This window comes from Haemaphysalis longicornis, unplaced genomic scaffold, assembly GCF_048455015.1.
Source record: "Haemaphysalis longicornis isolate Haplotype H1 unplaced genomic scaffold, Haemaphysalis longicornis Haplotype H1 scaffold_3, whole genome shotgun sequence".
Classification (NCBI taxonomy): Eukaryota; Metazoa; Arthropoda; class Arachnida; order Ixodida; family Ixodidae; genus Haemaphysalis; species Haemaphysalis longicornis.
This window is the reverse complement of record NW_027526335.1, coordinates 115,551,350-115,564,916: the sequence shown is the minus strand read 5'-3', so window position 1 is coordinate 115,564,916 and position 13,567 is coordinate 115,551,350. Positions and strand designations below refer to the sequence as shown.

The window sequence follows — 13,567 nt, the reverse complement described above, 5'->3', positions numbered from 1 at the left end:
TGCAAGCATGTTAGACGAAGGTCTCGTGCAGCATGAAGTGAGGTTTGGGGTCAAGTATTTGAGCTGCACACATATCTCAAGCATTATACCGTATTTATTCGAATCTTGGCCGGCCCTGATTCTAAGCTGACCCCCCAAAAGTCCGAAGCCAAAAAAAAAAAAAAACTTGCCTTGAATGTAGGCCGAACAAAAGGCGAGGTCAGCGTTCACAAAAAGAAAACACGTTTATTGAACATGAAGATGCAGTGCTCATTCTGAGTCATCATCGCCGCTAGCCTCGTCGCTTCCTTTATCACTCATCTTCAAACAGTGCGCTGTCCTCAGTACCATCAAGCACATTTGAGTCAAAGCCAGCCCTGACTGGCTTTTAAGTGTGCCCGCGATAAGCCTCGTTCCCTTGAAAGCTCCCTTGCTTTTGCCTGGAGCACTTCCGTCATTACTGGAAGGGCAGCTGCTTGCTGCGTCTGAACGAAGGCAGCCAATGCCATCTCCATTTCGTGGTGACGGCCTTCTCGTGGTCCGGCGAATGCCATCCTCGTTGCGGCGCACGCAAATATCCTCTCCCGTTGCGTCCTCCAACGACAGACATTTTTTTCATCTGCGCCGAAGTCCGGCCCGGCTTGGAACGTTCGACGACAACTCTGCGGCTAAAACAACTTTTCTTTTAAAAGCGGCACTATAATGGCACCGCTTGTTTGGTGCCATTGCGCTGTCAAAACCAAACTCCACACCGCACGCAGGCCGCTATCCACACAGTTCAAAATGGCGGCATCGCCCCCAGCCCTTAAGTGGCTAATGGCTCGTCTTGTAATGGCTACAATACTTTCTTTTCTGGGTGGCGCTAGCTGCGTGCCGCTTCCCTCAATTTCACATAGAAATTGGCGCGTGTTTCAAAATCCTCGAATCCAAGCCGACCCTGGAGTTTGATATATCAGTATTTCAAAAAAATTATCGGCTTAGATTCGAATAAATACGGTAGTTTGTTTACGGGGCTTGGTAATGGAGGTTTTGCAAACGCTCAGGCATCTGCATGCATTAAGTGGTTCAAACACAAATTGAATATGGGTGGTAAGCTTTAGATATGAAATCAGACGTTGACTAGTCAATGCCAGATGCGTAAACAGTAGGGCGGTCGCATTGGTATGTTCCTGGTTTATTTTAATTAAAGGGGTCATAATGACAAAATGTGGCTTTGTTCATTTTGCAGTAACTGTAATGCTTGAGATATGTGTGAGTAACTCCCTCAGCTTCATTGCAGCCGCAAAAGGCTTCTTTTCTTAAAGGAGCCATGAAGAGAAAATGCAACTTCGTTTAATTTGAAAGAACTAGGATTTAGCATCTCACTCAGCTCCATTACAGCCACAAAAGATGTTTTTTTAACGAAAAAAAAAAAAGCAAGTATTTAAAAACTTTCAAATTTTGCTCCACAGTGACGTGTTATGAGCAAGAATGACGTCATACGGGCCAACAATAAAATATAATTTTCAGTGGATTAACTGCACGTTAGCATTCAAGTGATGCGGTCAAATCGAGCTAGAGGCCCCATTACAGACGTCCAGTCATGTGTCGTCGCGACAGGTCAGTTAGGCGGCCGCCAATCGCACAAACAAGGTTCCGTGACGTCATAGAAAAGTTGCGGGAAATTGGCTAGGGGGTCGCGACTGCTTCACATGTTTTCTTTAATATCTCCGTTATTTGTTTGAAGATTGCGATGATATTGGTATCATTGTTATCAGGACTAAGCAGTCTTTCTAATAAACCCAACTTGTATTTTGTCTTCATGGCTCCTTTAACTTGAAAAACGCAAGAAATGTTGAAGTACTCAAATATTGCACCACAGTGACGTACAGTGGAACCCCACTGATATATCCCTCGGTATTACGATGACCCGCTTCTTTTGATGGATCACTGCGGTCCCGGTAAGCTCCCCATAGGAACAATGCATTAACAGCGATTATACGACACTCGAGTGCACGCGGTCCAGTTCGTACGATGGACCCTGGCGGGAATAAACCGGCATTTTTCCCCATCTTTTACACTTCTTCGACACCTCGTCCTGACCTTTCTTTATTCTTAACCTTTGTTTGACGCTCTGCCTGATGTGTGAAGGTCCGCAGGCGGGCCAGGCCACTTGCTGAACAGATTCAAGCAAGCAGGCGAATAATGGGGTGCGGGAGCTAACCTTTGGTGGCCCCACGTGGCAGCAGAACGCCAGCGCGTCGACTGCGAGAAGTCAAAGTCCAGACAAGTGGCTCGCAGGACCGCGAATTTGAAGCTACCATCGAGCTGAAAAAAGTTAAAACGCATCCGACGCATCCCAACACCCGCTTTCCTTGCCTGCTCGATTCAAGTTTCTTCCTTTCACAGCTATCTCCCCCTGTTTCTACTCTCTGATTATCAGTGTCTTTCAAAGCTGTGTCGTCGCTCCGCCGCTTTCTTAGTCACCTTTTTTCCATCACCGCTTTGTACTATCGTTGGTTTTGCTTGGTCTTGGCAGTCTCACACTCGCCTTTTCCCCTCTCAATTTTCTCGACCGCGTCGACGTTATCTCGCGCACGCGATGTGCTGAGCTGGCGGGCTATAAATAGCGCCGGTTGGCATGGGGATTGCACAGCGCGCCGTGCATAGCTGGTGGGCTAGCGTGGACACCGTGAAGGGGAGGGGGGGCACAAAATAGGCGTTTTATTTTTAGAAACTTTAGATTTTAGTGAGGAGTTTGCAAGTTACGCGAGAATGTACTCAATATAGTAGTTGAAATGAGTTCTTTGCCCACCTTGTCGCGACTACAACGCCTTAGATAAGAAAAAAGAACTGTATTTAGATAACGTCACAAGCAGAACACGTCCGGTCGCCGCCATCATTTCTCATCGTTCTCTTCTACTACCATCTGCGATGACTTCTTTCTTGTCTAGGGAATAAAGTTCAAACACACCTGCCACGTGTGATCGTCTACTAGGCCGGCATTCACCCGTACCCCGATCATGCGACACCCCGGTCATGCGACGCTTTTGCGCAGTCCCTTGAAAGTTGTATTATCGCGGTTCCACTGTATTATGGGCAGGGGTGACATAATATGGGTGAGCACTAAAAACGTAGTTGTCAGTGTGTTAGCTGCAAGTCGTCATTGAAGTTATACAGTCAGGGGGACCTAGAGCCCCACTACCGTCGCCCAGTCGTGCATGTTTCTTGGCGGAACCTTGGGTCGGCGGCCACCGCTCGCAAAAACAAGACTCTGTGACGGCGTAGAAAAACCGCCCGGAAGTGGCTGGGGAGTTGGCCCTGCTGCATATGTTTTCCCTAATATCTCTATTATTTGTTTGAAGTTTGCGATACGATTGGTATCATTGTTGCAGGGACAAATTTCTTTATGGCCCGTGAGAACACTAATTCCTCAGTGACGGCAGCAGCTGCAGCGTTTCCGGTGGAAGAAAATTACAGTGAGGCTAAGCTTTAACATGAAGCAAGGCTTGTGTTGTCTTCAGGGTCCGAGGTGAAAAGTGTGTTGGATTCTTGACCTTCCACGCATAGCTCCATGTGCGGTCCAGCTGACGGCTGTTTTCCCTCTCGCGCGATGTGCCTTGCAGCCAATCCGTGCCCCGAGCTGGGCAACTTGATCACCATTCGGCTGAGCGAGAACAAGGAGGAGATCCTGCAGCCGAACGGGATGGTAAAGCAGGCCATAGTGGAGACCCACTTCCAGATGAACTACACCACGGGCGAGTGGAAGCGGGTGCGGAAGGTCAAGGAGATCGAGGACTGAGGAGCAGCCCCACCGTCTCCGCCCCTGGGTGGTGCTCTGTTGGAAGTTGCTTTGTTGGAAGTTGGAGAGAGGCCTGCATCGCGGTCGTGACTGGCTCTCGAAAGGGCCTTGTGCATTTTTTTTTTTTTTTTTTTTCTCTAGATGGTATGAGAAGCAGTTGCGTTGATAGGGCGGACATATTGGCCAGTGAGTTTGGTAGCCAGCAACGTGCGATTGGCTTCCGTCTTGTTTGTTGTGCGACATGTTTGGACTGAGACTCCCGCAACTTTGATTTGCTCGTTTTCTGAAGTGTTTTGTGTTCGTCTTTTTGATTGACGTGTGAGTCAATCTGGCGAGCATTGTACAGTTGAGTGCAGATTGGTTTTTGGTTTTCATTGTTTCATATGCCCCGCCCCCCCGCCCCCTTTTCCCTTATCCACTTTTTTTGTGAAATGTGCGAAGTGTCAAGAATGTGAGTAGCACCATGTCTGTGAGTTCAATGTTTCTTTTCATTTAATTTCTTTCGTTGTTAAATGCTCGTGAATTTATTTGGTTGTTAGACATGCAGAGGTTTGTCTTTCTATTTTTTTTTTTCTTTCTTTTTTAAGGGGGAGCCTTGTACAACTACTTTTACCCTTTTGTAAAATTCTGTTTTGCTGACAGTGCAAAGTGTTCACAAGACCTACAGTTTCTATTGCAATGATTCAACGTAGAAGTCTAGTTTAAATGTATTTTCTCGCACAGGTATCATTTTCAAGCTTTCTAAGGCAAGGAAGTATGTTATACGGGGTGTCAGCATTTACAAAGTAAACCCCACAGTCAAATTGCTGGACAGCTATGGAAAAAATGTTTCTGTAGCCATATTTTTTTTTATTGTTTCTTTCTTACCTCTGCCATTCTCTGAGGACAATGCAAACATCATGTTTAAAGGGCCACGTTTTCTTTATCGTTTGAAATTGTATTATAGAACGTTAGGGTCAGTTGAAGCTTTGAATGGCTTGCAAGTGGTTTCTGGGTAAAGTGAAGGGCTGCCCACAGACGCTGTGTATAGTAGTTGCCGTACCTTCCTTCTACACTGTATATAAGGTTCACATTGTTTAAAGTATCACGTTTTGCGTTTTTGTATTTCATCACAAGGCAACTTGTGCATTCATCTCTTGCAAAAATGATAAAAGTGTAGTTTTTTTTTTTTTATGTGTACTGTGCGTACACAGTCTGGCAAGCTTGTGGGAAGAGCTAAATATAGCCAATTTTTCAGTGTCGCATAAAATGTATTTATTTCCGATGGAGTACTTGGGCATTTGTCTGAGGGAAATGCTGGGTGCTGTTTGTTGTGGGCCCTGAAAGTCAGGTTAGAGGTGCGAACGTAACAAAGCTCGTTAAAAAAAAACGTCGAGTGGTTCCTCTCTTCTTCTTCTTCTTCTTCAAGCAGGTGTCTGTTGTTGCAGCTGAAAAGATGGAGAGTCAGAGTCGCGTTGGCGTAATGTAACTGTACCTTCCTTCGCTGTATAATCTGCTGCATGTATTTCGTCTTTGGAAGCAGAACGTCTGGCCCAGGGGAGGAAGAGAAAGAATGGAAATAAATATTTTCGCAAATGTTCTGCGCAGTCTGGTGCAGCCTGATTTATGAATTAAACCTTTCTAAGGGTAAAATAGCTGAGAAAACTTTACCACACCACCCAGTAAGGTTGTATGCAAAAAGCCCGGCTCGCGAACTAGTGCTGGGAATATAGAGGGATTTTGTTTTGTCTGTTCAGTACCTTCTCATCTCAAAGTGTATCTGTAAAGCAAATTGCAGGGTGCTCAAACCGCGCGTATTGTACCTGAAAAAAACTAGTGTGGTGGTTCTGGGAGGGGACAAAGAATATTGAGTTCACTGATATTGTTAGTGCCAGTGTTTTGAATGCAGAGTTTAGCTCGAAGAATGTTCTTTATTTTGAAGCATGGAGTTTTTAGTGTTCTTCTACGAAGAATTAGTCAGTTGCAGTAGAGGGGATTCCAACCATGTCCCCCTTCCGCCCCAAAGGTGTGACATTCTGTTATCACATCGCTACAAATCTGACACTTCTGGTATGAAGGAAGATGTTCTGGTATGAAGGAAATTGAATGGGGGAAAAGGCTGTGCCCTACATTTTTGCCGACCTAACTGATGCCAAGCCACCCTTATTTACGAAAAGAATAAGTATAACTGCTATAAAAACATTCTTGGGGGAAAAAAAAAGACCAGGAACTTGGCAAAAAAAATTGGGCTCCAATCCATGCTGTGAAGGCGGTCGGACTGCGAAGCTGTAAATGACACCCACAACGATTACCCATGCGACGTCACTTGAATTCCCACACATAGCTCTGCAAAGGTTTCGCGGGGGTGGCGTCCGTGTAACCGAGTGAGTGAACGCAGTAGTGAAGGCCGAAAGAAAATGGGGAGCGTCTGGCGAAGGGTGAGGAGGCAGCTGGCATACGTGGTAATGGTCATAGAGTTTCATACTAATATATACGAGAGGGAAATCTGTCGCTGCAGTCGCGGGCCGCCGTGGGCGGCGCCATTGCTGCTAGCGACGTTCCTTGCCTACCTGGCTTAGCTAGCCATGTGGCTTCTTTTTTGTCTCGAAGCCAAAATCAACACAAAAGGGTAACATTTTTTTCTTGTTCATCGTTCCTGAAGCTTCTACATAATCACTGACGAATTAATTTTTTTGGAGGTTCAATTTTATGGTAGCAAAACAAATTTGCTGAACATTCTGCAGTACTATTGTTGCTTTTTGTAGCCAGAGCCCACTCTTCAGCCTGTTCATGAGCCATGTCAAGGACAAGTGGAACATGCCTTCCCGGTACATGACGGAACGCTCGCTGAAGCGCTTGGTTATAAGAGACACATCGGATATAGGAGACCTTGGTTACTAGAGACACATTTTTCAGATCCCTTGAACGACGTTTTACTGTATATGCAGTTAGTGTAGTGAACTCCTATGTTTGCCATGTTAGCTACATCGCATAGAAGAGACCTTGGTTACTAGAAACACATTTTTCAGGTTCCTTGGGTGTCTCTTGTAATGATGTTTTACTGTATATGCAGTTAGCGACCAAAGAAAGTGGAGCGTTTATAAAAAGCAGCGACCATGCAGTTGGCCTTTTGGGACGTTACGAGGTTATTGGGTGCGCCACCTGCGCTCAAACAGGGTAGGCGTGTTTTATAGGCTCCGTCTTCGACCGCTGGTAGTGCTGGACCTCTTGGAGTTATTTCCTTGAGTGTGAACTTCACAGCTTCGCGAAGTGGCCAGCTCCTTTTTCGTGCTTGTCTGCAGCATATCTGACCACGCAGTGACACATTACTGGTGACTTGAACTGTGCCCGCCAGCTAGGCCTCTTGCATGGCAGCAAGTCAGCCAGCTGCGGCGGGGTTCCCTCGCACGTGCTCAAACACCTCGTGCTTGTTCCTCCTGCCTGCTTGCTCACGCACGATGTCGGCGGTCATACTGCCTTCCTTGACGTTCCCATAACTTCCAAGATCGGCGCCTGATGCTCCCAGTGGTACCTTGCTGGCCCCCGTTCAACTGGTCCTGACTTCTCCGCTGATGACGCTCTCACAAGCTATACAGCCTCCACCCCTACAACTCGGTCCCTTGATGACACAGATGGTCAAGTGATGTATCAAGACAGCAGCAACTGTGACACAGATGGCCCCTGGGAAATGTGGACTCGAGTCAAGCCCAATCGGGAGACTGCAATCACTCGCCTAGATCGGGCAAGTAGGCCCACAGCACTCTTCTCGATGAGACCACTCACAAAAATCGGTGGGCGCGCTATACCCCAATACACCCTCGCACGTCTGTTAGGCAATCTTACGCCTACTCCCGAAATGGCTGAACTCGCTACGCACCGATACGGTGTCACGGGAAACTGCATACAGATTGCCTTATACGACCAAGAGCACGCTAACCGCCTCCTTGCAACTACAAGTCTCTGCTCTCAGCACGACAACCGTATGGTCACTCTTCCTATCGAAATCAAGCACTCCCATAACCATGCACACACTTAACGTGGAGTTATCACAGTGGAACCTGGAGATTCAGATCAAACAACTTTGAATTGGATTTGCTGTGAGCAAGCTTAGGTCTTGGCAGCGCAACGGATATGCAAAACGAATCAAGCTGTTTTAACCTTCGCCTCTCCAATGATTTCACATGTCGTCAATACTATGGCTATAAAGTATCTCCTTACGGGCGCAAGCAAATGGTTTGCTTCGCATGCCACATCGGGCACGTGGCACAGTACTGCCCGCATCAATCTGTGTGATGTAAATGTGGGTGCGTTCATGAAGAAGCTGAACCGTGCGAGCACACGCTTTATTGTGTGGCTTGTAAAAAGGATGGCCATCTGGCAGTGGACCTCACGCGTCCGGCACGCACTGCCTTCTCCCCCCGCACCGATTTGAAACTGCGAGATGGGGCTTCCTGGGCTGATCGTGTTCGTAATCATGGCAACCCAGCACCAATGCCGTCCCTGCAGCGTCGTCAGCTGCTTCAGCTACAGTCCACCCTCCACCTCCACGTCCTCAACCAAGCGACACCATTCTGCAGGCAGTATTGTCCGAACTTGCCAGCCTCCAAACTGAATTCCACCAGCTTTGTGAGGAAAACTCGCAGCTCAAGGCTGAACTTGCAGCATTCAAGCTGGGGTCTCATACCACGCCCACCCATGCAGCTTCCTCGACTTCAACCACACCCAAAAAATTGGCTTATCCCCTCTCTATTTCTGCTATTGCACCTGCAAAGTCGGCCCTCCGTAATCCCCTTCCCTCCATGCCCAAGCAGCAAAAAAGCCGCAGTACTAATTTCAATTGCGTACCCCCACCTCGCAAAAAGTGACCAACAGGAACAATGTTATGGAGATTCTAAAATTAATTCGCGCTGACATTCAGCAAGAATGCCACGCTCGGATGGCTGACATGAAAAAGCTCTGCTCTTCCACAGAAAAATATGCTGAACAAACTACGGCCATGATGAATTACCTCCAAACCTTACCCGGTTGACGAAATGGAGGCGATGAACCGCCTAGAAAGATAGCCCTCTGTGCTACGCTTGGACAATGAAGCGGTCGCGTTGCATTTTACGGTGGAACTGCCGTAGTTTCAATTAATTGGCTTATATTCTTTCCAGTCGAGTGTCACAAATTCTTCCTGTTCTTATTCTCCTTCAAGAAACCCGATCCATGTCCAAACTTGGAGGATACACCAGTTATTCAGAACCACCAACAACTCACCATGGCAAGACAACACCCCCCACCAAGCCTCGACGAACAAGCAGCAGTTTTGTTACGATCGGACCTAGGTTGCTGCAAGCTGTTCGTCCCAGGCCAATGCTTATCGTACAGGTTCGCTTCCTGATGGGTAACCAACAATTGCAGCACCATGTATTACTAGTCCAGTCACCAGCTCCCAAAAATCCATCAACTATGATTGGCTACACCACCTCACATTGCAGTACCCCCGCACTCCCATTATTATCATAGGGATTTTAATGCGAAAAGTACCACATGGGGATATGCCTCTACCGATGGCCGAGGCTCCTGCCTTAAAGGGGCACTGACACAAAATTTTGAAGGCGAGATAACTTCGGAGATAGATTGGTGGGAACACATATACATCATCTGCAAAATATCAGCGGCGAATACAGCCTAGAACATATTTAAAATCAATTTTAATGTGTGCGGAACTCAACCGAGCAGCCAGCAGAGGACCACGCGCAATCGACATCCCGCAGATATTTTGTAAATAGACAACAACCAAACACGTCACGAGTTTGTGTTTGCCGCTTCCGCACTGCCGGCGTGTTTCGCCGGCTCGCCCGGCTCGCCGCTCCAATCGGAGGGCCGGAGGGCGGAGCTTCTGCTCTCGAGAACGAACGACCCGATCGTTGGCGGCGGAGGCGCCGTGATTTCGTCAGCTCATCGGGCAGCTGGCCGCGACCAAAGTTCTACAGCGATTCCAGGCACTGTCTATTACTTTTTATTACCATTGGATGCGAAAACGCGCCGGAGGCACGAAAAGCCCACTGAGCTAGCCGCAACGTCGCTGTGCAGGCGGCGGCCACGGCCGCGAAGTGGCCCAGGCTGCCCAGGCCGGCGCAGGTAGCTCGAGTGATAGCTTGTTACCGCTGCACGAAATTGTCCCCAAGTCCCGACCATGGTGGCTTACATGAGAAAGGAGTTAATGATGCGATGGCGGGTTGCATTAAAAATTGTCATCTGCACCGCTTACGAGAGCGGCACTCGAATATCCGCCGCAGTGCTTAGCCGAACACATCTGCAGGCGGACCTGTAGGCAGACCGGCCGGCTGCTCCCAGCGCGCGTCTTGCCACCCACCGTCTCGAGCGCCGCGCGTCGTTCTTTAGCCGCGGTAGCATTTGCACTCGCAGCGCCTGCGTCACATCCACGGTCGCTTTTTAATTAAGCCCCTCACGAGATCAGTACGTAGGGGCATTCGCAGAAACTGCCGTCGATGCGGATTCGACAGTGCTACGGCGGCTCTGCTCTGTGATATCCCTCCGACGGTCACTTGGTCAGCTTTGTTCACACAAAATCCATCGTTTCGCGGCACTCGCTAAAACCGAAACTGCGACTGGCCGCATTGAAAATGCCTCTAATTAAACAACCGTCGCACGCTGAAGCAAATGAGGTTTCTACAGGTTATAAGTAGGTCACTAGCTACTTATCGCAACAAAAAAAACAAGATGCAAAATTTTTGTGTCAGTGCCCCTTAAAGGAGCACTGACACGAAAATTTTATGTTGCACTTTTATTGCTTTTATCGATGCTTTATGGCCTGGGGAACCTGAAACAGCACTTCAAATACTTCAGCGCGCGATAGTTAATTACATTGAACGGCCTGAAAATCGTTTGTTTCAAATTCCCGCGCTTTCATCCCGAACGGCGCATATGACAGACTCCCTGCCTGACCTCACCGCTTTGTGCGGACGTCACCGGCGCCCGCTCGCCACTCGTGGGGGCGCGCGCATAAAGTGACGTCACGAGCTTTTGACGAGCGCTGCCGCGTCACTTCTTTTGGCTCTCCCTGGATGATGTCACGCTGATGTCCATTTGCTGAGTTCCGCTCCGCGCGCTGCTCCGTCGGCGCGATAAATGAGATCCAATTAAACTATGTTCTTCGCGTCGCAGGCGGCTCATATTTCACCCAGGGTATTCTGTTGAGTGAAGGAAGCGAGCTGTGCAATAATATTAACGTCGAAAATTGGTGTCAGTGCTCCTTTAAGGCAGCCATTGAGGACTGTGGTCTCTCCATTTTCAATGACCCCACGTTACCCGCGAGCGTGGCTCTTCATCCCCAGCAAAATAACAGTTCGCCTGAACTTACCATTTCTACTACTGCTGCGATTCGTGCGTGGAGCACCTATTCCACCACTTGGGGAAGCGATCATTACCCGATCCTCCTTACTCTTCGAGGAAAGCGCTTTCGCGCTCACCAATGCCTTTCGCACATCAACTGGACAGCCTTTCAAGCCAACATTGATATCCCTGAAAAATGCTACCCTGCTGCAATTCATTGCAGCTATACACTGTGCGAAATTATACGCTACAGAGAAAATCATATGTGATTCTTCGACACCTCCCCTGGACTCGCGTCTCACTAACCTCTGGAAGCCCGTGCAATCTCTCACCACTCGTTACCTAACCAACGGCAAACGTCAACAAGGCCTGATCCGGATTCGTCGCTTATACCAAATCATCCGGAATTACCAACGAGCATTGGCATATCCTTTGAGGGAATCTTGGTAAAGAACGAGGGCTTTACAAACTATGGGGCTCATTTCAGAGCTTGTGAGGCAAGCGCAAGCAAAAACCCATGTTGCTCGCTTCCGTCACTCTCCAAGACACGCCAGAGGACGGACGTTGAACATCGCCTTGTTACGTTTTAGATGCAACGCATCTCATGCTCCCCCCTCTGTCCTTCCTGCGTCTGTCCGGCGTTGTCCGCACAGCTGCGCCTCTCCTCTCCTCTCTCCGATAGCGAACACTCTCTCCCAAACAGCTGCGGGTTGGCGCAGCGCGCTCTCACTCCGTTGCTAGGCGCCGGTGGGCGGCGCTGTGCGGGCTGCGCATGTGCAGTACTCTCTCTCTCTCCGCGCTCTCCTGTCCTTCGAGCGCTGTGAATATAAAGCAGCATGCCGCGCTCCGGCGGTCTCAGTCGACGGTGAGTCCGCCCACCTCCCCTTCGCGTGAGAATCCCTGCTATAAGCGTAATCAATACGACGGAAAACGCCAATGGAACCCCCCATGAGATGCGTTGCATCACACCAGGGTTCCCGCGAGGGGAGGTGGGCGTAATTTTAGATGCGACGCTGAGAGCATCTCTTGTCGGCGGCCCTGTCCTTCCTGCGTGCGTCCGTCGTCGTCGGCGTCCGCACTCTCCTCCGCTCACCCATTCTCCTCTCCGATAGCGAACACTCTCTCGCGAGGGGCATTGGATTGGATTCGATTGGATTGGATTAAAGTGGATTGTGTTGCGTCATAGCCGCGGCAGACGCACTGGCGCCGGCGCGTGCCCAGGTAAGAGCGAACACTCTCTCTCAATATCTGTGGGTGTGCGGCCCAGCGCTCTCTCACTCCGCCGGTGGGCGGAGCTGCGCGCGGTGCTGCGTGTGTGCAGTACTCTCTCTCTCTCCGCCGGTGGGCGGAGCTGCGCGCGGTGCTGCGTGTGTGCAGTACTCTCTCTCTCTCCGCGGTCTCTTCTCCTTCGGGCGCGCTGCGCATATAACCGGTGTGCCGCTCTCCGGCAGCCTTTCGGTCGACGGTTGCTCTCCGCTTGCGCTTGAACCCCCCCTCAGCGTCGCATCACACCAGGGTTCCCGCGAGGGGAGGTGGGCGTAATTTTTTTTCTCAGGCCTCTCTTAGTCACCACCCTTCGCTGCCGGCCATGATGGTTCCAGACGTGGATAGAGATCTCGATGCCCCATTCACCATGGGGGCATTGGCTCTTCACCAGGGCCACGGCCGCTCGATGGAAACTAGGTCCGGCCTGCCCATTCACGCGCCGCCAATGGGCAGGCGCGTGACAGCGGAGTTGTCAGTTGCCGCCGCTACTTTCGGCGGGGGCGCCACACATCGGTGACGGCTCCCGCGGCCCTCGCTTCGGAGCGCCTACGGAATATCGACGATCATCGCCCCTTTAAACGTCGTTTACTCGCGTTCTAACACACGTATCTGGAAAATAATGACACCACAATTTACGGCAAAGATATATCTTCAATGCCTAAGAATTTCATCTGTTTGATGACGGTAATTCTTGTTCGCGGTTTAAAAAGACGAGTGCGATGCGGCCGCTCCCGCAACCCAGTTCCCGCGATGTTCGGGAATATGACTGTGCAGCATGTTACAATGCTAATTCGCTTTAAACACAGCAGCGCGTTTGTGTTGGAATATAAAACTCCATTACTGCTCCCATGCACCATGCTAACTGAAGGACAATTCTATAACGGCCGTGTTTTAACCTTGCCAAACACAGGCTCAGCAGCCCCAGGGCAGTCTCATGTTTGAATTCAGGCACGGTAATTTTAATCCCAGCCAAAATGTCCCCAAATGCTGAGAAATTGCAGAAGGTCACATTTATTAGTAAACCGGATATTTACTCGTTAAACATGGGACATAAAATGCTTAGATGCGCTGTGTACGATGCGCGGCGTACGTAGATGCGCTGCTTTGCCCGAGGGAAACACCTGTTTTGCTTTCTTCTTTCCGTATTTCGTTTGAATCGTGGTTTGATTTAGCATGTGCGGTCGAGTTTCCCCTATGTGTGAAATCTTACGTGTGAAATCT

At 49.4% G+C, this 13,567-nt stretch overlaps 1 protein-coding gene across 1 annotated transcript in view; it reads left to right on the top strand.

Annotated features, from left to right (window-relative positions):
* LOC144175027 (negative elongation factor A-like) overlaps positions 1–5,340 on the top strand; it is a 56,314-nt gene extending 50,974 nt beyond the window's left edge. The window contains exon 12 of the mRNA XM_077704049.1: positions 3,585–5,340. Coding sequence (XP_077560175.1) covers positions 3,585–3,760 — 176 coding nt within the window. The 3' untranslated portion in view covers positions 3,761–5,340. The remainder of the gene's footprint in view (positions 1–3,584) is intronic.
* Positions 5,341–13,567: the final 8,227 nt, after the last annotated feature.